At 51.6% G+C, this 23348-nt stretch overlaps 7 protein-coding genes across 7 annotated transcripts; 2 read left to right on the top strand and 5 right to left on the bottom strand.

Moving 5' to 3' along the window:
• Positions 1–4: 4 nt before the first annotated feature.
• On the bottom strand, positions 5–754 carry BO88DRAFT_416739 (uncharacterized protein; the record flags this gene model as incomplete). The annotated part of the gene is made up of 1 exon (XM_025708270.1): positions 5–754. The coding sequence occupies one exon, from the start codon at positions 752–754 to the stop codon at positions 5–7; it is 750 nt and encodes a 249-aa protein (XP_025561036.1).
• Positions 755–2334: 1580 nt separating this feature from the next.
• BO88DRAFT_416738 (alkaline phosphatase family protein) lies at positions 2335–4561 on the top strand (the record flags this gene model as incomplete). The annotated part of the gene is made up of 3 exons (XM_025708269.1): positions 2335–2796; positions 2865–4128; positions 4185–4561. The coding sequence occupies 3 exons, from the start codon at positions 2335–2337 to the stop codon at positions 4559–4561; spliced, it is 2103 nt and encodes a 700-aa protein (XP_025561035.1).
• Positions 4562–5195: 634 nt separating this feature from the next.
• Positions 5196–7319, top strand: BO88DRAFT_78592 (BCS1 and AAA domain-containing protein). Its single transcript, XM_025713132.1, has one exon. The coding sequence runs from the start codon at positions 5309–5311 to the stop codon at positions 7109–7111; it is 1803 nt and encodes a 600-aa protein (XP_025561034.1). The 5' UTR covers positions 5196–5308; the 3' UTR covers positions 7112–7319.
• Positions 7277–8609, bottom strand: BO88DRAFT_78561 (glycoside hydrolase family 43 protein). Its single transcript, XM_025713131.1, has 2 exons — positions 8178–8609; positions 7277–8117 (listed from the first exon to the last, which is right to left on the bottom strand). The coding sequence occupies exons 1-2, from the start codon at positions 8490–8492 to the stop codon at positions 7443–7445; spliced, it is 990 nt and encodes a 329-aa protein (XP_025561033.1). The 5' UTR covers positions 8493–8609; the 3' UTR covers positions 7277–7442.
• Positions 8610–11122: 2513 nt separating this feature from the next.
• BO88DRAFT_391579 (DUF821 domain protein) lies at positions 11123–12612 on the bottom strand. Its single transcript, XM_025705016.1, has 2 exons — positions 12187–12612; positions 11123–12126 (listed from the first exon to the last, which is right to left on the bottom strand). Exons 1-2 carry the CDS (start codon positions 12583–12585, stop codon positions 11194–11196), a joined length of 1332 nt encoding a protein of 443 aa, XP_025561032.1. The 5' UTR covers positions 12586–12612; the 3' UTR covers positions 11123–11193.
• A 384-nt stretch (positions 12613–12996) lies between these two features.
• Positions 12997–18934, bottom strand: BO88DRAFT_391576 (kinesin-3 motor protein uncA). Its single transcript, XM_025705015.1, has 2 exons — positions 18435–18934; positions 12997–18348 (listed from the first exon to the last, which is right to left on the bottom strand). Exons 1-2 carry the CDS (start codon positions 18490–18492, stop codon positions 13481–13483), a joined length of 4926 nt encoding a protein of 1641 aa, XP_025561031.1. The 5' UTR covers positions 18493–18934; the 3' UTR covers positions 12997–13480.
• Positions 18935–21104: 2170 nt separating this feature from the next.
• BO88DRAFT_78508 (uncharacterized protein) lies at positions 21105–22001 on the bottom strand. The gene is made up of 2 exons (XM_025713130.1): positions 21861–22001; positions 21105–21773 (listed from the first exon to the last, which is right to left on the bottom strand). The coding sequence occupies exon 2, from the start codon at positions 21644–21646 to the stop codon at positions 21239–21241; it is 408 nt and encodes a 135-aa protein (XP_025561030.1). The 5' UTR covers positions 21647–21773; positions 21861–22001; the 3' UTR covers positions 21105–21238.
• Between the last annotated feature and the right edge of the window lie 1347 nt (positions 22002–23348).

Genomic DNA, 23348 nt, shown 5'->3' with positions numbered 1-23348 from the left:
TGATCTAAGCCAAGACAAGCAAGCCCATGGCGATGCTTCCGACAAGCGCAAGGCCGGGAAGAACCATCTTGGCACCAGAGCTGGACGAGATGAATCCCGTGGAGGTAGGTGCAGCAGGAACAGTAGCAGCGCCGCCACCGCCGCCACCGCCTCCAGAGGTGCCGGTAGAAAAGGACCCTGAAGAGGTAGTCGAGTTGGAGAACGGCTGCGATGAAGTGGTGCTGGCGTTGCTGCTAGCGGCCGGGGGGATGCTGGCAGGAGGAGCACTGGTCACGGCGGGGTTCGATTCGATCGGTGCTGGTGGGACGCTGGCAGCAGCTGGAGCGCTCGTTTGAGCGGCCTGTGTCTCCCCTGCGGAGGTCTTGATGAGCGGGACGCTCGATTGAGCAGCGGTGCCAATCGCCTGGCTAGCCGGGGCGCTGGAGCCAGCAGCGGCGGGCTCGGTGTTGGTGGCTACCGGAGCGCTGGATTCAGTGGCAGCGGGATGAGTCTCGGTAGCGCTGGACTTGATGACTGGAACGCTTGTCTCGGAGGAGGCAGAAGCTGGAGCACTGGATGCGGCAATGGGAGGGGGGTGCTGAACGGCGGATTCAGTTGCAGCACTGCTGGGCTCCGCGGTGACGACGGCGGTGGCTTCGACGGTACTTTGAGCGGTTACTGTTGTCACTTTGCCGTCGTCACTAGCGGACTGGGCTGCGTGGACAGTGCCGGCAGCGAAGGCCAGAGCGGTCACAACGTGGGTTGAGTAACGCATTGTGAATGGAAGAGACTTAGGAGAGAAAGAAGAAAGAGATCTATCGCGGTACAAGCAGCAAAACTGAGCGTCAAGAAGAAGGATTGGAAGGTAGAGAATGAAGCATGACAACGCAGACGGATCGAGCTGGGTCTTGAGGTTCTTTATAGCTTTCCTTGATGTACCGTTCCGGTACTACCATCTTTGCTTGACAGTCGGTTTAAACTCCGGCACAAGTGCTTCTTCATGGTGTTATCCACGAATCGCAAGAGGTTTAGGGATCCGGATGCCGTAGTGTGGGAACGAACGTGGGAAGCTAGGCACTGCTTCCGGACTAGATCGAACAGATTGGATCTCAAAATAGCACAGCTGCAACCCAAAGCATTGACAGCCGCCCGGATCTAGATAGACTACTCCTGCTGGTAGCAAATCCAACTGGGGCTCTTCCCAGCGTCATGTGACTTGAAGCTGCCACCCCAGGGCTTCCTAAAAGGGAAGTCGAGTGGCCGGAATCGGCCAGCCTGAGGAATGTTGATCCATTCCTCGACGATCTGTAGCCCTGCGAAGAGAACAGTATCTTTGAACGCATTTAGGAAGTGCAATGGGGATGCAGCAACCTCTCAATAGACGGAAGCATCCCCAGGATGCTGCTACGTCAGCCTCACCACGTTGCAGTCTCGACTGTGGCATGTTTCGCAAGCAATGTGCCACCGGATGCTTGACACCTAAATGTCGATCGATTAGTAGCTAAATCTAGCGATTTCTGATGTATCTCGACTAGTGACTCGGTCGTCTTTCGTTAGTCATGTTAGTCGTTCAAAGCGCAAGTTGTCGATTGTTGGGAACATCGTTGCGACTGCAGCTTTCAGTACTACCAATGCTGGGACTTAGCGACAGACAGACACTAAAGGCGCTTCGAGTACAGCGTTTTCGTTCAAGGCTACTGCCTGTGGTAGCCGCCAGCCTTTCATTGTTTGGTTGTATCTCTGAATGCTCGATAGCTTCTTTGTAGTTCTGTTCTTTGTCTGGTTCTCATGTGCAAGCTGTCATCCCATCAGGGGAGGGGAGGCATAATTCAGACATGATAGCTTTAGCACTCATATCAGCCAGTTGTTTCCAAGACAGGGATGTCAATGCCTTGAAGGATGACTTCTTTGTGAAGCTTCAAGTATGGAGGCCACTGATCACTATCCACAGAAGCCCTTTGACAGAGCGGCGAGTCGACGACATGTAGACATCCGCATACCAGATGGATAGGAGGTGGTCAAGATTTAATATAGATCAAGCTTCCTAGACGGACAAATTCTCCGTCAACTCAGAGGTAAATCTTGATATTTATACAAAGTCGAGCATATCCATGGTGTCAGAGGACAGACATGAGCTGGACCAGTGGTTCTCATTCGGCACCGGCCCGGAGATCCGCCGATCGCCGCCCCCTCGAGGTCAATTAATCCATGATTCCGCCATCCTTTATCATCCCCCCAAGACCCTTACTATTTCCCTTAATCAACACTTCATACGTGTCGCCATACCGGCTCCAAGGTCGGTCGGTCCCTCCTCCGTGCCTCTGCACTCCGGCCTCATGCCACCGCCCGTCACTCATGCCTCTCCGACGCAACATTCCCACCTCCGCCCTTCTGTCTCCCGGCGACTATGACGAAGATGCCGAGTCGCTTCGTTCCCCGTCAGAGCAGGACTCTGACTCGGAGGACGACGAGTTTCTTCGAAGATCACGCACTACATTAGAACTTGCCGAACACGATCGCACAGTACTGGAAGAGGAAGAAGAAACAGAGAAACTGCTCACCCGAACCGGTCCAACTCATGGCCTTCGCCGCATCTTCAGCCCCAGCAGTAGTAGTGTTCGAATCGGAAAGCAGGAACGCAGGCGACAACGCCAACAGGCCCGAAGAGAGGCCCGCAAAGAGCGTCGTAAGAAGGCGCGTGGATCCGGAGAGATAATGTTCGAGATGGAAGAGGGTCATCGGGACGATGAGCACTCTCTCCTGAGCGCATCTTCGTCCGACTTCGACACACGCGTCAAAGAATATGCTTTTATGCAGGTATGGATGTTACAGAATAACCTCTCATGGGTTCTGCGGGAGCTCCGGTACTGACCTCTGGTAACCAGCCACGGCGCGTTCCATGGCGCAGACTCGCCCTCGTATTCTCCGCTATCTTTATCCTTCTCCTCATCTTCTTACTGGGCGCATATAAAGCATCTATAAAGTATCGAGCCCCTCATTTCTCGAGGCAGCTTCTATCTAATGGCACTGCGTTGTTCGCCCCCACGACGATCTTGATCTCTCTCGATGGTTTCCGAGCGGACTTTCTCACTCGTGGCTTGACACCAACCCTCCGCTCATTCATTGCAAACGGCGTCTCGCCGCAGTACATGCTACCCAGTTTTCCGAGCGTGACCTTCCCGAATCACTTTACACTTGTTACGGGACTGTATCCCGAGAGCCACGGAATCGTTGGAAATACCTTCTGGGATCCGGAGCTGCAGGAAGAGTTCTACTATACCCACCCGTCCGTCAGCATGCAGCCGAAATGGTGGAACGCGGAGCCCCTCTGGATGACGGCCGAGAATCAGGGCGTGAGGACCGCTGTTCATATGTGGCCGGGTTCCGAGGCACATATCGGAGGCGTAGATCCAACCTACCTAGACGAATACAACGGGTCCGAAATGCTTTCCTCGAAAGTGGAACGCATCTTGGGATTGTTGGATATGCCGGGAGTAGAAGCGGAGTCAGACATTGCACCCCAAAGGCCCCAGGTTATTGCTGCCTATGTTCCGAATGTTGATGCAGATGGACATAACTATGGCCCCAACAGCACTGAAACTCGCAACACAATCGCTAAGGTGGACGACATGCTTGGCAGCCTATTCTCCGGTATCGAAGCACGCAATCTAACGGATGTCGTGAACATCGTGATTGTCTCCGACCATGGCATGGCGACAACCGCGACCGAGCGATTGGTTCAGTTGGAGGACCTGGTCGATCTTGATCTAGTCCAGCGCATCGACGGCTGGCCGTTACGCGGGCTGCGTCCCAAACGGCCAGAGGATCTCCAAATTCTCCAAGATCAGCTGGAGAGCGTGGCCGCGAACTATTCGCATGCGGTCGAGATCTACACACGTGAGGGCATGCCTGAACGCTATCATTTCAAAAACAATGATCGCATCGCCCCTCTGTGGGTAATTCCAAAGACAGGGTGGGCAGTCGTCGAGCGTGCCGACTTTGATGCCCAGAAGGCCTTGGAGAATGGGGAGGTCTACCACCCCAGAGGCATTCATGGATATGACCACGAGCACCCCTTGATGCGGGCAATTTTTATCGCCAGGGGACCCGCATTCCCCCATGAACCAAACAGTCGCTTGGAAGCATTTCGTGAGTCATCCCCGACCCTTCGTCGCGCGGAGTTGGATTTGAGCTAACCCAGGTAGAAAACATCAATGTGTACAACATTATCTGCGACTCACTCGGGATCACGGCGCACCCAAACAATGGGACCATGCGTCTGCCTCTCAAGACGATAGGCCTTCACTCTGACGAAGACACGCCCACGCTGGCCAGTGTTCCAGACCCTCCAGTTCCTAGCACGACCGCCACTATGACGCCAACGATGATGCCGTCGGCAGAGATTACCTCTTCTGCGTCCCCGACGGAAACGGCGCCTGAAGCTCAGCCCAAGCCTGACCCGGAAAGCGAGGATGAGAAGGGTCCTACCTGGTGGGGGACCCTTTGGGACAAACTCCAGGAAGCGAAGGAGTGGGCGACCGACATATTCGACACCGTGAAGGACAATTTCACCGGATCGTGATTATAGACATAGAACGAGTGGCTGTGACATTGTTCTCTTTGCTTGTTGGTTTTCTGGTGCTCTTACTATTGGTTGTTTTTGCAAGGCGCGGCTTTTTCTTAGGACGGGGGCCCATAACCCATTAATACGTCATAATCAAGATACCCACATTTGGATTTTTACAGACTAGGATTGAATACAAGAAAGGCATTATTGGTTCGAGGGAGATGTCCCCGAGGAAGATGGGGATGCGGCTGAAATTGAAGAATCCACAGGATCGCCGGCTGAGTTGCCGGGATTGGCGCCCGCCTGCTTCGGACTATGACTCAAGTGGCTCCCCGTCAGCTGCGCATTCCACTGCGCCAGTCACTTCCTTCGTTGGGCGCCGTTCGTCAGTTACACATTGGCCCTACACGATGGGTCAGAGGCTCGCTCTAGATCCTGCTCCTACCGCTCGGCGCAGATGGATGCCTACCAACCCCACGATGCCACGGCTTGTCAGCCTTCCTGCCTGGCGCAACATGGCTGGGATAGAAGTATAAAGGAAGAGTTCGTTCTCGACAACAGGAGTCTTCCATGCAGTTAATTGCAACTTTCCTTCAGCGTTAATTTCCATATTTCTCTTATAGAGCTGCCGGATAATTGCATATTGTTGTTGTTTGCCGCTAGAGATCACTTGTTTCCAAGGTCAACTCCGCGCCCACGACATTGTTAGCGTATGCTGGATTTCTATATATATCAATACCCTACGGTTACGAAACCCTCATCATGGCTTCAAGCGCCTTTCTCAGCAACACCATCAACAACACTCCAATCATGAACGCAACATCTTCCTCACAGTATATAAATCCTTCCGACAGCGCGATGCTGGATATGTTCATTCCAGGGTACTCCTTCATATCCCGGTTTCTAATATCGTATTTACACATCGACCTCTCCCAATATATTCCCATGATTTTGACGGCTGTGGCTTTTGTTGCTTCGCTGCGATATGTGTTCTTCCGCTCACATGAGCTGCTAACCGACTATTGTGTCTCAACTGCTGAGATCCGCCTCGAGGATGAAGTGTATAACTACCTGATGTTCTGGATGGCACAACACCCTTCTACGAAAAAGTCCACTCAGTTCGTAGCTAGCACCAAGATCTCCAGCGGCGCACGGTACTACGACTCCGACGACGAGGGTGACCTGGATGATGAAGATGAATACGACGAGAACGGCAATGTCGTCTCCGACTTTGACGACTACTGGGCCAAGACCGTTGCACGAGACAAGTTCAAGCGCCTCCGCTTTACCCCAGCCGAAGGAAGCCATTACTTCTGGTTCCGTGGTCGGCTTCTTACCTTCACTCGTGCCAAAGAGGAAAACAACAACACCATCTCCTACATGCGATACGTGCCTGAGCGACTGTTCATCTCATGTTTCGGCCGTGACCCCACTATCCTGAAGGAACTCCTTGCCGAAGCCCAAAGGGCATGGGTAGCCAGAGACGGAAACAGCACAGTTATCTACCGCGGCCAGAAGAATGGTGGATACACTGACTGGGTACGCTGCATGGCACGCCACCCCAGGCCTCTGTCCACCGTCGTGCTAGACCAACACCAGAAGCAATCATTCATTAAAGACATCAAGGAATACCTTCACCCCCGCACAAGGAGATGGTACTCCAACAGAGGTATCCCCTACCGTCGGGGGTACCTCCTCCACGGCCCTCCCGGAACAGGAAAGACCAGTCTCTGCTTCGCAGCATCAGGGCTTCTTGGCCTCCCTCTATACCTGCTGAACCTGAGCTCCAAGAGTCTAGACGAAGACGACCTGATGTCTCTCTTCCAAGATCTCCCTCGCCGCTGCATCGTTCTCCTTGAAGACATCGACTGCGCCGGCATGACCTCCAAGCGCGCGGCCAACAGCACCCAAGACGACAAGACCAAGAACGACCCCAACAACGCCAATGCCAACCCTGCCGCTGCGCCCAACGCTGCTGCCAACACTCCCGCTGGCTCGTCCACAGACAAGAAGCCCTCCGAGGAGACCCCCGATAACAAGGGCATCACCCTCTCCGGCCTACTGAATGTAATCGATGGCGTCGCAGCAAGCGAAGGCCGCATCCTCATCATGACTACGAACCACCCGGAGAAGCTCGATGCCGCACTCCTCCGTCCCGGTCGTGTGGACATGACCATCACTTTTGGGTACGCTCACTCCCAAGACATCCGGGAATTGTTCTCATCCATTTATTCCACACTTGAGGGTGATTTGCGCTCTGTGTCTCCGAACAGGAGGAAGAACGCCATTACCAGCCACGACGGCAAAACCAATGGTGTTAAGAAGACGGCTATTGGTGATGGAATGGAAGAACGGCCTCCTGTATCGGATAAGATTGTCCGGTTGGCGAAGGATTTCGCGGCTGGTATTCCGGCTGGGGAGTTCACTGCTGCGGAGGTGCAGGGGTACCTGCTGAATTATAAGGATGATCCGGAGGCAGCGATTGCTGGGATTGGGGGGTGGTTAGAGCGGACGGAGAAGACAAGGAAGGAGAGGAAGGAGAAGGCTGAGGAGGGGAAGGTATAATTCCTGTTGTTCATTTAGCGGTTTTTGCCGGGACACTGTGGGTTACGAAGATGATGATGAATATAGATAGTAGAGATACCCTACTCTTAATTTAAAGGTCCATACTAATGTGAGTGCTATGCAAGATCCTAGTATTCTTCACACAACAGAAGTTATTCACCTGGACCATATAGAGTCCGCGATCATAAACAAACCATACCAAAACACCCAAATCCTCGCCCACCATCAACAAACCCAAAAGCGAACGTGGTATATGTATAGTATATATAGCAGAACCCCCCAAACTCCAAACACCAACCCCCAACCCTTCAATACTTAGTTTAGTTCACTACTAAACAAACCCGACCTCCACCCCGTCAATCCTCACCTCCGCCGCATACATACACCTCCTACTATCCCCCTCGGCACAAAACCCATGAAACAGCATGCGATCCCCACACCCACAAACCGTGCCACCCCCAGGCGAAACCAACCCATAATCGCCCGATTTCACCAACTGCTTGCCCGTCTTCGTATACGGGCCCGTAATCTCCGCCGCCGTCGCCCACCGCACATCATACTTCTCATCCGTATAGCAATGCGTCGAGTAGAACAAAAAGTACGTGTCCCCGTGGAGGATCAAATTGGGTGCCTCCACCAACGGCCCGTCACTATCATCGCGGTCTAGGATCTGCACTGCGTCGCCTACGGGTGTAAACCCATCGGTGTCGACCTTTTGTAGCAGGATGGGCGTGGGCTTCAAGGGTGCAATCCCGTTGTTGCAGTCCCCGCCGTTGCCGATGCTGTTGCCGTCGACTTTGAATACCACGTACCGGGTGCCGTCTTTGTCTAGGAAGCCTGATGCGTCGATGCTGCCGCCTTGGTCCAGCCGGCAGGAGAGCGGGGTGGGGTTTGGGATGTAGGGGCCGCTGGGGTCGGTGGATTCGGATACGGCCGTGCCGATGCAGTGGTGTCGGAGATCGGATTGGGCTTCACCGCTGTAGTAGAGGATGTATTTGCCGTCGTTCTGTGTGTAATTTGTTAGTTGTTTTTAGGGAGGGGATGAGGGGGGGGGAGGGGTGGTTACGCGGCGGACTACGTCTGGGGCCCAGTGGTCGATTTGCGTCTCCCAGCCTGCTAGTGTGGGAAGGGCTTCTTTGTCCAGTAGGGTCCATGTTTTGAAGTCGGTCGACTTGGCTACTTGTACCGTGCGGTTGTTGCCGTTCGTCCCGAAGGCGTACCAGGTGCCGTCGTCGGCTTGGACGAAGCCCGGGTCTGGGAAGTCCGTGTCTAGGGCTAGCCAGGGTCCGGTGGCGCGGAGGGCGATGGGGGAGGTTAGTACGCATGTGAGTAGGGTGAGGCTTAGGGCCCAGAGGGTTGGGAGATGATGCGTCCACAGCATGGTGTCTTAGTTAGGGTAGGTAGGTATTGAGGGATGGAATATGTAGTAGTGGTGGTAGTGTTGCTGTAAGGAGTCTGCAGACCCGGCTGGGGGATTGCTTCTGTTATATTCAGGTGCGATGGAAGAAATGTATATGCAATGCTACTATACACTGGGATGCTTCGCCATTCTTTTATATCTGAGCGTCAAGAGCAGGGCAGTAAGCAGGGCCCACCCGTGCTGATGACCGCTCTCAATGATCGATGAGGTGCTATTCCCCATTTTGTACAAAAGCATCGATCATTTGATGCCCAGCGTTGCGGGTGAAATCTGGTCTGCTGGTCTGAGGGACGGGATAGATACATCGCCCAGCTGGAATTGGCTTAGGGCAGGTGCTAGCATGGACTTGAGATGCGTCTATATGCATAGTCGGAATTTAGTGGATCTTCCAGGTAGGCTAGCGGACAATATTGTATTGACTTGGCGTCAGGACTGATGTGGCAAGTGAATGCTCTCATTTAAATGCAAGTGCCGCAAGGCTGCCTCTGGATTCACCAGCCAATAGATGCTATTGAACTTGCCCCCGGTCACTAGGACAGAGCATTTAGAATTCGAGAGATGACTCGCTTTGACAGGCAGTCCATAGTGACATGTTCACCCAACCGGGCGAATGCGATATATCGGTTGGCATTGGATGTGACGGAAACAGTAGTAGCTTGGCCAGTTGCCTCGGCGCAGCAGCAGCAATTGGGCCGTTGAATATTCTACTAGCTTCGTTAGTGTTGATTTGATCATCTGGGGATGGACCCACTTCATGGGGTAATTATGCTCAGATAAACCGTGATTAACCTAGTCGATTCTTCCAGGAACATTGGAAGAAGAGTCGGATGAGGCGGAGACGCAAGGGCAGCACTGATCATCAAGGGGTGAGAGTATGATCATGCCACCGACCTTGGAGTAGACTCTTGTGCCTCAAGCAGGCTGACACAATTTTCCGTGGATTTTGTAAACCGACTGCATAATTCTTCCCGGCCTGGTCTTACAGCATGATGCATGGCTGCGGCCCCTCATCACAATGACTCAATCTTCCTGTTCCTGGGAGGGACGTGGAGTCAGCTATTGGCTTTAGCCGCTCCCGAAGTTATTCCCATAGATCGAAATTTTGGGACACGGCATCCCAAACCTTGTACAAGATCTCTTTCAGGGCCAGTTCCGCCGGGCCAAAATCCATATCCGGCGGCGATTAGCACAAGTTCAGCTGCTGTCTTCATGTCAACTAGTCCATTGATGTTTTCTCACACCCTTTCCATTTTCTTTCCCCAATTAACTCCCAGATGCATGGCACATTGGAGTTGTTTGGTGATGCATGACCCATCATTTCTCCCGTTCGCTCACCTACCTCATGCCGAGTAACCCATCGAGTGGACTTGCCCAGAGGACACCAGACACATGGCAGGAGGACTGACTGCCGTATGAGTTATCTGGTGCCCTTTGTTGGTTGTCCGCCAAGTCTGGGTAGGTTTCTTAGCCGGAAGGGCATACATCGGGTGCTCTTTCAAGTCCCAACCTTAACGGCCGGGCAGGTCTCAACGTAGCACCCCAACTTTCATCCTTCACGTGCAACGTGTTGAAACTTCATCAGGCCAAGAGCTTAGTGATGCCTTGTACTGCTTTGTACTGGGCTTTCCAGACATCACAGATACGATGGCAACCGCGCTGCGCCCCATCCCTTGCCTGGGGTAAAGTGTTACCTTCGACCGCTTATTCCGGCAGAAGGCACCCTAACAATGCTCCATGAGATTATCAATGATCTGCCTCATTTAGGGCAATAGTTTCTTTCCATGATTTCCATGATGTACAAGAAAATCAACTTAGTCGGTGAACAGTCGACGGTCGGCATTCCACTGATTGGTCCAAGGCTTGAGCCTCTTGGGCCCTTGAGACCCGATGTACAGGGAGATCTGCAGGGCTACCTCGTGTTCCCATCAGGTGAACAAGTGGGCCTCGTGAGATCCTATCCTACCTTTCCACCGAATCCTAAGAATTTCCCCCCCTCGACTTACCCCGCACGTATTACCCGATTGAAGGAATTTTATCACGAAACGGCTCTTGGGCAGATTCTCGTGGCCGTCTCAGATCCCGGGAGGGGCGTGATGGTAGGAAACTATATCCCTCACTAACTCTTCATGGAAGCGTGGGGTAGCCCGATTAGTGCTAGTAAGGGTCTTTCTTCATGTACGATGACTTCAAAAGATCGACATCGGGTAATGTGCAATTTACTCCGGATAATGGAGGTGCCAGTGAGAGGTGAGATTCTGCGGGTAGTCTCGGATACGAAGACGCCAGTTGTGCTTGAGATTCCTCCTCGTACCGGAGTTGCCGTGATTTTTGATGCAGGAAAAGAGTCGGGCAGATGGATTCCATTGAGGGCTTTGTTGGGTCGACATGCGGAATGATGCCATAGGGTGAGGTGAAGATGGTGGAGATGGAAGAAGAATGGGGTTGTGATGGTCAGCTGCGCCTAGTCCTTTTTCAGCTACAGAGGGATTATTTGCAGATTCACCCACAATAATCCAGCTTCTTGTATAATGATAGCACTTTTGACACAAGTTGCCATTCTTATCATAATACCCATCCATGTCTTTACTCGTATAATTCGTGAACGCTAAAAATCACAATATTTACACCCATCAACGCCATAACATGCACATAGAACAGACATCTAGAGCCCTGTAAGGACCCAATTTTCAAATGGAACACCACGGGGCTCTCTCCTGCCATTCTCCTGCATATACAAAACGGGCTCAAACTCGCACGATGCAGCATACTGTCGAATCAATTGCCTCCAGTAGCACGACTCCGCAGCAGGTGTCAAATACCGATCTCGAAACGTCTTCACCGAATTCTCCGCAATGCGTTGCGCAGTCTCCGGATTATCAATGAGAAACTCCATCTTCCGATCAAGATCTGAAAAGTCACGCTCGACCTCGACGTAATTCGCCTCCGGTCCGGACGCAATGAAGGCAGCATGATGCGCCTCGCGCCAGACCAGCTTATGCGAGACCATCACGGATCGGCAATTTAAGAGATACTTTCCACGCCCTGAGAAGCTGCGTCCTTCTGCATGTGCCAGGAACATATACTGGCAGTAATCCTCCATTGGGAGAAGATTGAACCGGACATCATTCTCATCGTCCCAATCAATCACCCGGATGCTTGCCCAGCTCCTGCCCTGCGCTGCCTTCAACAGCTTTCCCCGGATCTCCGGGTTCGTAGCAACGCTTCCTCTCCAGGCGAGCTGCTTCTTCTTATCTTGGAAAGGTAGGCCTGGAATGAACTTCCCATCCAGGGTTACTTCGCCATCGTCGACTGCAGCAATGCGGCGGCGAATATCCTTGTAGGGGCCGATCTTGACCTCCGGCCACGACCAGTATCCAAAGTCGGGCATTAACCAGACATTCTCCTGCTCGTCCCGTTTGGAATAAGACCAAACTGGGCCCTCATGAGTGCTATAATCCTCCGTCGTCAGGACGAATTCAATATCTGGTAGACTGCCTCGGTCCGGAAACGAGGCAAGCGCACGATGAAGCGCGTGTAATGTTACTTTCCCGCGGGTGAATGTTGCGGGCATTGCGCCGAAATCTACTACATACAGCTATATTGCATCAAGTCGTTGTTAGAAGAAACATCAACCATGGTAGATTCCAGCACACACCTCACCATGATGAATGATGCCCCGCACCATTCCATCCTCCACCTGCAGACTGTCCAAGTCCTTGAACGTAATGCGATGACCTTCCTTCAGCGATGCAGATTTGTCCAGCTCGACAAACAGTTTCGGAAACGCGAGGCGACATTGCTCATCTGAAAGTCCGTGATTGTCGCCATCACGCTCGACTATAAACTCCCATGTCGTAGCATTACTTTGTTCAGAAGACGACGAGGTATGCAAGCATGTCTGCGGGGCTGGCTTGACGGAGGTCTTCAGAGCATACTTGGCGACGTCATTGGAGTATCGTGTGCCGAAGATAAGAAATGTGGTTATGACCAGGGAGAGAATGGCCCCGGTGGCTATGAAGCGGAAGCTTAACGACTGGCATTGTAGTAATCGCATTACTGCATCACTGTAGGTGCTCCCACTTGGTACCTGTGTGATGGACAATGTATGTATGCACTGTGGTAGTCATCAGGCCGGACATCGAGGTGGTCCGGAAATCGCTGTCGCCATGGCAACGAACGCCCAATACTATGGATGCTATAGTTCCAATCTGACTCTACCTGGAAACCATCCATCTGCGCTCTAGAGTACTGACCACTCAGTTAATTATGTTTTCCTGATAGTAGAGGTACCGGCTGGTCATGTAAAAATTGAGGCTGGAAGAGTGAAATAGATAGCTCCTGAAGCAAACTCAAGAGAGCTTGGTCTCCTGCTCACCCAGCTGATGTTTAGTCACGCCTCGAAATGCTATATCGCTTTTCTAACACAGTATGATACTCGAAAACAATTGTATATATTTCTCAATTACTCACTCACTCTCCAAGAACAATCATCAACAAACAAAGACCTACTGCCCGCCTGCGGACAACGCCGGGTCCTCCCTTTCTTGTATCATAGCATGCATGCAGGCTGGTGTGTGTATCTGTATCTATAGATGAAAATTTTTTCCAGAAAAAAATGTATGTACATGGGAGTTGATAGAGGCCGTAAGAGGCAAATTTATTCAGGGGTATCTCAAAATCAATCAAGAACGGGTGTGGAGTGGAAAGGGATGATGATGTATGTCATGGCTCAACGAAGGAAGGAACACCAGGCCTGCCAATCAAAAACGCGATAGAAATAAACGTAGAATCTAAAATGTATGGTTAAAAATCAAGTGCTAACAGCCACCGAAAGGGTACTATATGCAGGGGGCGGAAACAAAGGGTGGGTTGGTTGGGGTAGCGTCACATCACGGATCTCCATGAGACCTGTTCATCAGGTGAGTCACTGCTGTGCAGGTAGCATGAAGTTATGCATTGTGGTTTGCCATTGCTCTGGCACCGGGGCTGCTGAAATAGCTTTCATCGATCTTTAGGATCCATTCCACTTTCTGGGCCTCGGTTCGGGCCGCAAACAGGAACGTGTTTTGTGCCCCGTACACTGCAAAGACATTCGGACGACCCCGTGGAGACGTTCCCCGGTCAGATCCGGCTGCTCCTGGGCCATCGAGGAGCCGTGCGAAGTCGGGTGCATGATCAACTCGGGAATTGCGCAGGTTGATAGCGTTGATCTCATCACCGTCGGGAACAGAATAAATATGGAGATATGGACGACGAAGCTCAACAAAACGCCGCACCCAGTGGCTGTTGGTATCATCTGGGGTCAAAAGATAGCCAGACTTCAAAGACGAATCGTTCTTCGGAAGAGCTTGGACGCTGGCAACAAATCGCGGCTTCAATGATGCCTCGTCCTGAACTGAACTTCCATCATCGCTTGAAGATGACTGCTTCGCCCGCGAGGCAAAAGCCGCCCCTCCTGCAGGGGGCTCGGTGTTGCTTCGGACCAGAATGGCCTCGATTGGATCGGTCTTCTTCCCCCAGAGGTCGACGTATTTCTGAAGCAATTTAGCCCTGCGGTCGGCACGCTCCTGGCTACGCAGGGGAGTTGACCGTCCGCTGCGTGGAGGTGATGCAACAAGGCTATTGGCACTCAAAGCCCCTTTAGCTGCATTCAACTCCGCGACACGTCGCCTTCGTTTGCGGGCGGCTATATAATCCCGGACAAGTGAGACTTTGCGCGGAGCCCAGGTGACCAGGAGCTCTTCGCCCTTCACATAGTCGTTTTGTGTATTCATGCGCCAGAGATCAGCCGCGCGTTTGGCGGACACCGGGCGGACGACTAGGGAGAACATGCGAACTGTGGAGTGCACAATACGCGTTGAATTGAAGAATTGCTTGAACATGGATTGAGGTCGAACATACGTTCGGCCTTGAATCTGGAGGGTCAGGTCTATCTCAAAGGGAACGGGATCCTGCAGACGGGAAGACAACAGATCCCATCGCAGAGTCACTTGGACACGATACTTGTCTGCAGTGACTCGATCAAGCAAGAGGGACCCGTGTAAGCTGGAGTCCCATTGGCCTATGATGGTGATATTTGATGTCCCATCCGCGTTTTCCTTCACGTTTGGCTCCTGGACGAACTTCAGCGCAACGTCTGGTGTCTGCAAGTCCTGGTCAGGGATTTTGCCCCAAGGATCTAGCAATCGCACTGAACCCACGCGGATATTGGTGATATTATCCCACGGCAGGCTTTCAGTCGAGCTGTAAGTTAGGTTCACCAGGATCCGTCGCTGCAACCCCTGATGGAGCTGGTAAGTACCTGCATCGAGGCTGTTGCTCTGGACAACCTCAACTGGGAGATATTCTCCGGACTCCGCTAATTCGAGCACCTGCGCTCGGGCGAAAACATCATGTCTTTCTTCAGAATAAAACTCGGTCTCTGCAATACGCGGCGTTTTCCGCTTCTTGGGAGCCGGCTCGGCAGAGTCGCGCATGTCATCCCAGCTAAGGAGCTTGTCCAAGTGCATTTGGGTCACCTTAGCGTAGACACAGATCTTCAGCGCGGCCGTCCGTGGACTTGACAGCGGCAAACTCATACTATGAACGCTCTCGAACCGCACAGGTGTTTCATCGAAGCCAGTGATCATTTGAGTGGTCGTAGCTCCCCCTTCGTCAGAAATTCCGGGTACAAACAATTGCGCGTGGACATCCGACCCTTCCCATTCAGCGAAGCCAACCATATCACGCATCACGACGTTGAACTTAAGAGTAGACGAAGGCGCCTGAGCCGAAGAGGGTTCCAAGGACAGCCTAATGATGCCTATGACATTTTGTGTATATGGCGAGGTAACTTCGACTGAAACGTCTTGGACTCGGGTCTCAAAGACCGCCGTGAGAGGGATATCTGCGTCACCAACCAGCGAATATTGAGGTGAACACGGCTCCGAGAAAGGGTTTTCAAGCTTGAAATGTTGGATGTAGTCTGGCCGGTCGATATACTGGTGCAGTTGTCGCATCGCCTGAACGCGGCGTTGGAGCTTCTCGATAGACCATAGGTGGATGACACATTGTTTGAAGTCAATCACACGAACTGCGACACAAGGTTTCTTGGCTTCATCTAAAACAACGTCCTCGTCTCCGGAAATGCCATTCAGTACAAGGTCGTAGGACGAGGCCATATTATGCCCGTGGTCAATGATCGCAAACTGGAATACCACATTCTTGTCCATTATGTGGCTCATCACTTGAGCCTCCTTCAACAAAGACGCATGCTGGAGCACTTTCTCGGCCATGCGGACGTAGTTTTGCTGAGACCAGTGGCGGAAGACTGTCCTGGCGACTTCAAGCTCCCTGTCGTCCAACTTGGCAAAACCATTCTCATAGATTCTGGGTACCGGTTGTCCTAGGTCCTTCATGTGCGACTCAAAAGCCTCCTTCTGCTTTTTCAGTTGTTCTTCGAATTCTTCCTTTGCAGCTCGCAGGGCTTCCTCCATTCGAGCCTTTTCGGAGCGTAGGTCATCGACACCCTGAGTGGAAGAGGCCTCAGCATTCCTCAACTTGTCCTGATACTCCTCTTTCTGTCGGTCCAACTGGCGCTGCATATCCTGACGCACCGATTGCAGAGTAGCCTCGCCCCCATTCTGGCCGTCATTCTCGTCATTCGGATGCGGAGTTCCCGGCATCGTGATGGCAGTGTCCAACGAGAAATTATCGATCGTTCCGTTGGACATGTACTTATCCCGCACCGGGAACGAACTGAGCGAGTCAGAGTCTTCCTCGTTCTCCATTAGCCCACGACGAGTTGCCCGCACTTTCTGCACATCCTCAAACAAGGCGTCCAGCTCATCGTCAGGCATATGGGAGATTTGATCGGGTCCCAGCACCGCACTGACAGCTTCACGGCGAGCATAAAACCAATCGGATTCCCTACCGCGCTGGGAGGGCATCGGGGAATCCGCTCTGCTCGAATCGCCATCCACCTCCGAGCCTGTTTTACTCAGGGTTCGATCGTGGGTTTTGTTCGGTGCCGGCGAGCCGAGTTGACTTGTGGTGACGGAATGACGCAGTAAGCTCTGTTCAACTCGTTCAGCACGCGCTTCCTGGGGATGGTTGAAACGGAAGATATGGAAATCGCCCAGGATTATGCGAAATCCACTCTTGAGTCGCTTCGGTTTATCGATCCGCAATCCATTCACCATGACTGCTGCGCCTTCGGTGGGAATAATGGTGACAACATTGTCCACGTTCTCAAACCTACAGTGATCGTCTAAGATTTTCGAGCCGTTCAATCTTATTTCGACATGGCTGCCCTGGTCCATATTTCCGACTATGGTGGTTCCCGGTTTAATGTTGTAAACGAGACACTCAGCGAGCAGCGGGTCGTCGCTCAGATTGACCAAATGTGGCATTTTCTTAGGCGTGCTCAGTCCGATGAAACCTTTCTCGATGCTGATACCAAGTTCCTCCAGAGCAGACTCTCGCTCTTTGTGAATCTCTTCAGTCTTTGCCAACTTCTCCTCCCAAGTTTGATTCAGGTCTTTGTAAAGCTTCTCGCTCTGGTTCAACTGTTCGACGATTTCTGCCTTGCTGACTTTAGTGACCGAACCATCCGGCTGTTGTATGGAGACGAGTTGCTTCTCTAGAGGAGTATCTGGAGGATAATATTCTTCTGCTGGTATAGCGCCAGCAGCGCCGCCTGCTCCAGGACCTGCGGCACCACCCCCAAGTTTCGACCGGAGTTGGGCCAACTCCTCCTTTAATTCTCTGATCATTCGTGCGTTGGGGTCTTCGTTCACAACGGCATGGTTCTTGATTCGCTTCGCCGAGTCTGCATAGCGGAGAGTACTGAGAGTCTCCTCGAAGTTGATGTCGGCGGGTGAAATCGCAGCAATCATCGCTGTCATGGAGTTACCTCCCAATGAGTCCTTCAACAACCATGTCAATATAGAATCACGATACGGGACCATTGATGCATTCTTCTTTTTGCCAGCCGCCACGTCAGCGAGAGCGGCAATGACACGACCAAGGGTCGACAGCGAACGGTTAATTTCCGCACCCTCCTTCAGTCTCGCACCGGTCGCGCCAGTAGAATTCGCTCTTTCCGAACCTGCAAGATCGACCAAACTAATGCGCGACACCTTCTCCGTATCCATAGATGTTTCCGCATCATGGCGCTTCTGTGTGAGGGTCAACGTAAACACTGCGTGGGAACGACTGGAGGTCTCGTTCATGTTTGTGGCAGCAACCGTTCTAGCCTTGTTACCCTCGTCCATCAAGTTCTCGATCTCCTCAAAAGAGCGCACTACAAGCTTGGCCAGATCCTCGACGTAGGGACCAGTCGACGGATGCTCACGGACTTTAAGATTGCCCTTATTCGAAGGGTTGAGCAAATCACGTACTCTCTCATTGTAGATTTCAAGGTACGAGACTTCCACCGTACAGCCGAGGTTCTTGTCTTGCTGGATTGTGCGAATGCGCTCGAACATATCCTGACAAATTCTCGGAATCACACCGTACTCTTTGCCGTAACCCATCATGGAATATGATTTTCCAGAACCCGTCTGACCGTAGGCGAAGATACAGTTGTTGTAGCCCTGAAAGGCATTGTCTAATAGCGGTACACCCAAATCGAGGAAGAGGTTATCCTGGCTCGCAAAATTCGGTGCGTTCTTGTCGAAAGACCAATACGATCTGTCGAAGGCGAATGATTTTGGTCCTCCATCCCCGCCTTTCCCTCCACCAGCCTTGCGGGCTTTATCATCGGCGCCCGGTGGAGTGGAAAGGACGGTTTGGTTGTCTTTCATTTGAACGATACATTTTGCACCACGGTCGATTTCTAGAATGCGGGAAGAAGACACCGGGGTCAGTCCAGTCTAGGAGGGGGGGGGCTTGGTCGCATTGCCAATGCCATAAGTAACTCACCTCTGCTGTTGAAAGGCCGCACTCTCACCACCACCTTGATATTTCCTCCACCAGCCATGTTTGCTTCCTCCCCATACACCTGGGTCCGATCGCCTAATTCCGCGTGTTCGAAAGAAGGATCGCAAGGGGGTGAACCGACACCAGCGAAAAACGCGAGTCGCGAACGCTACGAGGAGCGCCGCTCTATCGGAGAGTGCAAGCTGATGTGTTCCTTGTTTGCGGCAGTTGGATCAATGCTAGTTGAGTTATTGTAGTAAAGTGTTACTGGCGAATTGACGGTCTGAAACGGATGTCAACAAAGACGTCATGTATATCGGGGGGGTTCTGCGGGCGGACAATCCGGCGCGTTCTAAAGGGGGGAAATCACGATGATAACGGGAGCGGTGGGAGTTGACGGTCGTCTGTAGCGCAACCAGACCGCTAGAAGAGGTTGCCAGGATCGTCTGGGTCGAGCAGAAGGTGAAGGGATTGGAAATGAGGAGGCGGAAGATAGGCCGACTCGGTCGCTCTCGCTCTCTCCTTGCCCCAAGCACGGGGAAAAGCCACATGAGGGATCGAAAGGGCGGGTTCGAGGCGGATCACGTAATCAGTCCCGTGTCCCGGGTCAGCCAATCAGCAGCCCCGGTATTTACTCCGGACTCATCAAGCCTCTTCATTGTCCCTTTCCTGCCACTGAGTGGATGCTCTCTCTAGGTCCTCATACACCCTGCACTGTTATGCAGGCACACTTTTCTCCATCGGCCTGCTCAAGCTCCTGATTCGCTTCAGAGGACATAAGGTATCTGATCGATCTTGAGATTGAGATTCAAGAAGCAGTGGCTCTGCAATAGGTCCCCCGGTGATGATTCTGCAGCAAGCTTGTCCGCCCGGTTCCAGGGTTTCCATTCACTAGTTTAATAGGGCCAGAGGTTGGGAATAGTCTAGTACTCCTTAGATAGGAGTTGATAGATCCAAACATTAACGCTGGAACATCTCTGCCAGCTATCGTCCTCCTTCGCTACAGATTATATAAGTACGGGGTTACAGGCGGGTGTCAGTGTCCATAGCACCGGGCTATAGCCTATTCCGCTCTCCAGGACAGTCTGCCTCCCTCGTCCAGAGCCATGGTACATATCCGCTGTCATATAGATAAGAATATGAGCTCGAGAAAAGCCACATTTTCTTGTTTGCCCACCATTCCCACACGACGAGACAAGGATATTATTGAGCGATCATTTGCTTCCTACATGGAAGCCTCTAGACCAGTCCAGCTCCTGAACCAAAACAACCTCTTCTCTATTTGATTAACCCATCCAAATTCCTTCTCTCTCACCCACACAGTAGTTCTAATATCCATCCCGACCAGGCGCGTTTGCATAGCCCATGTTTCAAATAACCCCGCATTATCGAAAGTTCTTCGGGCACCACCCATGTATTATTAATCGGTATAAACTTTCCACGGCTAGAAAACCAAGGGTGGATGGGAGCCCAATCGGCCTATCTGCATACACGAGGAGCAGCTACCCGGAACCCTGCTGACATCGCTTAGTAGTATGGCACAGGCGGCCATGAAATTCCCAGTTGATTCCCCAGCACTGCCACACCTCTCATCGCACTGTATCTGGCAAGGAAAACCGACGCCTATTCTGGAGGAATAGGATTCTGACTTTAGCTTGGTTTCGTTCGGATGCGTTTGCGTTTGTCTCAGAATGTCACGCGTGAAGCCACGGGTTTGTATGAAGTCCGCATGTCGGGGAACCTAGGTAATTGAGTGTTAGCCTTTCTCACTCGCCGAGGTTTTGTAGTATATCGTTGATTGTTGCGTTTATATAGCATCCCACTATCGCTGATAATATCTGCCACAAAACCTCTTAGAAAGGTATTTTGATACTGCTGAGCAATTTATAGCGAGTACCGGACGACGGAATAGCCTAGTATATTGGGTGATGATGGTGGTGGGTAGGTTTTGGTCGAGAACTGCACGAACAACTGGCAGTCTGCGGTGGACCGGAAGATGGACCTGTAAGACATGGCCATGTAGCCAGCGGAAAGTGTCGGTGTCAATCAACTTATGACGAAAGACAGTGTTGGTACCCAATCAGTGCCAGTTCTTTGTTAACGGGTGTACATGGACCATAGAATATGTATTTCATAGGTAGGAGGGTACATTGGTACCTAAGTGCCCAACTGGGAGGGTTTGGGGGATGGGACCACCACGGTCTTACTACTGCCAGTGTACATTAAAAAAGACTTTCGCTTGTCCCGCAGGAAAAGTGCCGTTAAAGTCTTTTCTTGAGTGAGGTAAAGTTATTCCAGGCGGGAGTGTCTGTTTTGGAAGATTCTTTGTTACATCGTTGATATGGTTTCTTCTCTTGTTTTATCCGTTGGCTGGGCTCAGCAGTAGAAATGGAAACGGACACCCTCCCGCTCTCTTTTTGACTTCAACATTGGTGTGTCGTTTTATTACTCGATACTGGCATGATGTCAAACCTATAATGTGCGCCAAATCGGTGTTCTCTAAGCTGTGGGTACTTTGTCCGTCATACCTGTTGTGCATGGGACGCAAAGAGCGTATACCTATCGAATCCTACCGAGCGATACGCAACAAAGTGGGAGCTTGCCCTGTTATCAGCAGGTAATCGAGATTGGTGAGTGATTAAATTGACACGAAGAAAATGTGTTTAGTGAGTGAATTAGAGCAATCTGTAATTTCGGGGTTTCCGACAACAGTGTCATGAAATCCGAACGCCAGCTCAGAGAAAATCACGAAATACAGCGCTTAAGGAGGTGGCCGTCCATGTGACAAGAAATTGGCGCACTGGATTTCATCTGAAAAACAGATTGCTATCAATTTCCAGGCTGCCTAATGGGGTTCCCAGAAGAGCTGGTGGTGACAGATCGTAACGCAGAAATACGCCCCAAAAGGACCGAGACTGCATGGCCTGGTTTGAATCAAGGCCACGGTAGCCAATTAACGAGGTGCAGTAGCAGCATCCGTCACATTGAGAAATTGCCCTATTGAGGAGCGAGAGGGCGTACGGATGTCTTATTGGGTGCTCGCACTTGACGAGATCTTCCTGTCCATTCCTTTGCCCCTTGCAAAGGCCAGGGCTACCGCTGTTTAACCTGGCTATTCGCTGTGTGATGTTATGACATCGGTCTGATGATAGCAATGTGTAAGGGGCCCTTTGAGTGTTCACAGGCCGTGCTTCTGAGGCCTCCACTGCATACATGAGACAACCTGGGTTGGCGTAAAATTGGTTTCATTCGAGGACCTGTAACCGGTATTCAGTCCGCAGATAGCGTCAACTGGTCTAGGCAAGCTCCGTAAGCCACGTCGTCCACTGCGTAGCCGCTGATCTTATGGATGGGACGGCACAGAACGTAAGGTCAGGGGACAACAGCTATCGTAAAGCCCCGCGCTTTGCGACGGACTTTGATACTTACGACCCCGACGCAACCAAAGACCGTGAAGAATCTGCTTCTCCTTGCGTCCCATCTTCGGTTCTTTATTCGATTGATCAGTCGCCTGTTAATGCTGAGAATGCTCTTATACCTCGGAGGACAGCCGGGCAAGCCAAATCATGAGATCTGCACATGATTGTCTTGGAGAATATGTATCCCACGGAGGTAAATGACGTTCACAGACCGTTTGTGAGAGCATGTCGCAGGACATTTCAAAAGGGGTGTAATGCCCTTTAGCTGCTGGCGGAGCACAGGTATGCCCCGTGATCATTATGACAGCAATTTTTCAGTAAGAGTTGATAACCATACCTTCTTGGCTTGTTTTTCCAAACAACCCGTTTGTATTGTCATGGATGAAGTACGCTTGCAACCCACCCCTGTTGTGTTGTTGTGTTGGTAAATCTGCTCCTCCATAGTTGATCATGGCGCATACGAGAGTATAGGGGGGGGGGGGGGGGGCCAAATACTACCCTAGGTCTCTCAAGCTCCGGAAACTCCCTCATACCCTAGAACCCCAAAGTAGCAAGATAAACTTGGCTGCCAGGAGAATGAGTTTCATGTACAGATCAGTAGGCTTGTAGTAGTGATTGACCGAGTCTATGTCACTTGAGATTGTTAGCTGTCACATCAAGCGCCTTCGAGTTGAATGATACTGATAGAAAAGTCTGGATTAAGGGTCATACATATTCTTGGTGCACTTAGTGCAACACTAGGTTCATTCGCATGGGGTTGCAATAGAAGTCCTGTGGAAGGCAATTTCCAGCCACGAAGAAAATCGGTCGATATCGGTCTTCATGCGTTATTTGACTACAAGCCATACAGTCACATAAGTTGGACAGCAAAGTAGGAAGCCAGAATAGATGAGACAAACGAGCTATACTTACTCCGTAGGAGCAGGAACTCGAAAGCAACGCTTTACCAGGTTGGACGATGTACACATCAAAATGGCAGCCGCCTAGTTGTTCACTGAGAGAGGTTAGCCTGTTACAACATAACAATTGATGAGAGGACGTATTGCTTGAAGCGTGTTTATCACACCGAAGACATATAAGTTGCCATAAGGCAGCCCCATCATCGACGGGAGGCAAGCGAGTTTATTCGTGGATGAATATGTAGATAGAGGTTCCCGGTGGAATGGTTAGCGGGACCTTCACAAAGCCTCGGCGCCTGTTAGTGCCTTAGGCATACTACTCCATCCTTGTGACATGGTACTTCCACGGACCGCACTGCCTTCCGATACAACTACAATTTTACGGAATGACTGAGAGAGGATTGACACAAAGAATACGTGATTGGTCATTTAAGAAGGCATAGACCAGGCTAAAACAACATCTGAGAGCGACAGAGACGAGAATATTCTTCTACATCGGATCGCCGACGCATTCCTGTAACATTGCTCATCAACAGGAGCTTCCGGAGGGAATAAAAAAAGAAGAATTCTGAATTCATACTGAAATGTCGACGAGGAGC

This window comes from Aspergillus vadensis (genome assembly GCF_003184925.1).
Source record: "Aspergillus vadensis CBS 113365 unplaced genomic scaffold BO88scaffold_17, whole genome shotgun sequence".
NCBI classification, from domain to species: Eukaryota; Fungi; Ascomycota; class Eurotiomycetes; order Eurotiales; family Aspergillaceae; genus Aspergillus; species Aspergillus vadensis.
Note: the sequence above shows the minus strand (reverse complement) of the source record. Positions and strands in the feature narration are given on the sequence as shown.

What these genes read in the sequence shown, in the direction of transcription:
- BO88DRAFT_78561 (XM_025713131.1), bottom strand. Translation starts at nt 8,492, where the DNA reads ATGCTGTGGACGCATCATCTCCCAACCCTCTGGGCCCTAAGCCTCACC. An exon ending in CCCCAGACGTAGTCCGCCGC is followed by an intron (nt 8,118 to 8,177) that starts GTAACCACCCCT and finishes AATTACACACAG; the next exon opens with AACGACGGCAAATACATCCT.
- BO88DRAFT_78508 (XM_025713130.1), bottom strand. Translation starts at nt 21,646, where the DNA reads ATGTATGCAGTGGAGGCCTCAGAAGCACGGCCTGTGAACACTCAAAGG.
- BO88DRAFT_391576 (XM_025705015.1), bottom strand. Translation starts at nt 18,492, where the DNA reads ATGGCTGGTGGAGGAAATATCAAGGTGGTGGTGAGAGTGCGGCCTTTC. An exon ending in GCGGCCTTTCAACAGCAGAG is followed by an intron (nt 18,349 to 18,434) that starts GTGAGTTACTTA and finishes CCCGCATTCTAG; the next exon opens with AAATCGACCGTGGTGCAAAA.
- BO88DRAFT_391579 (XM_025705016.1), bottom strand. Translation starts at nt 12,585, where the DNA reads ATGCGATTACTACAATGCCAGTCGTTAAGCTTCCGCTTCATAGCCACC. An exon ending in GCATCATTCATCATGGTGAG is followed by an intron (nt 12,127 to 12,186) that starts GTGTGTGCTGGA and finishes GATGCAATATAG; the next exon opens with CTGTATGTAGTAGATTTCGG.
- BO88DRAFT_78592 (XM_025713132.1), top strand. Translation starts at nt 5,309, where the DNA reads ATGGCTTCAAGCGCCTTTCTCAGCAACACCATCAACAACACTCCAATC.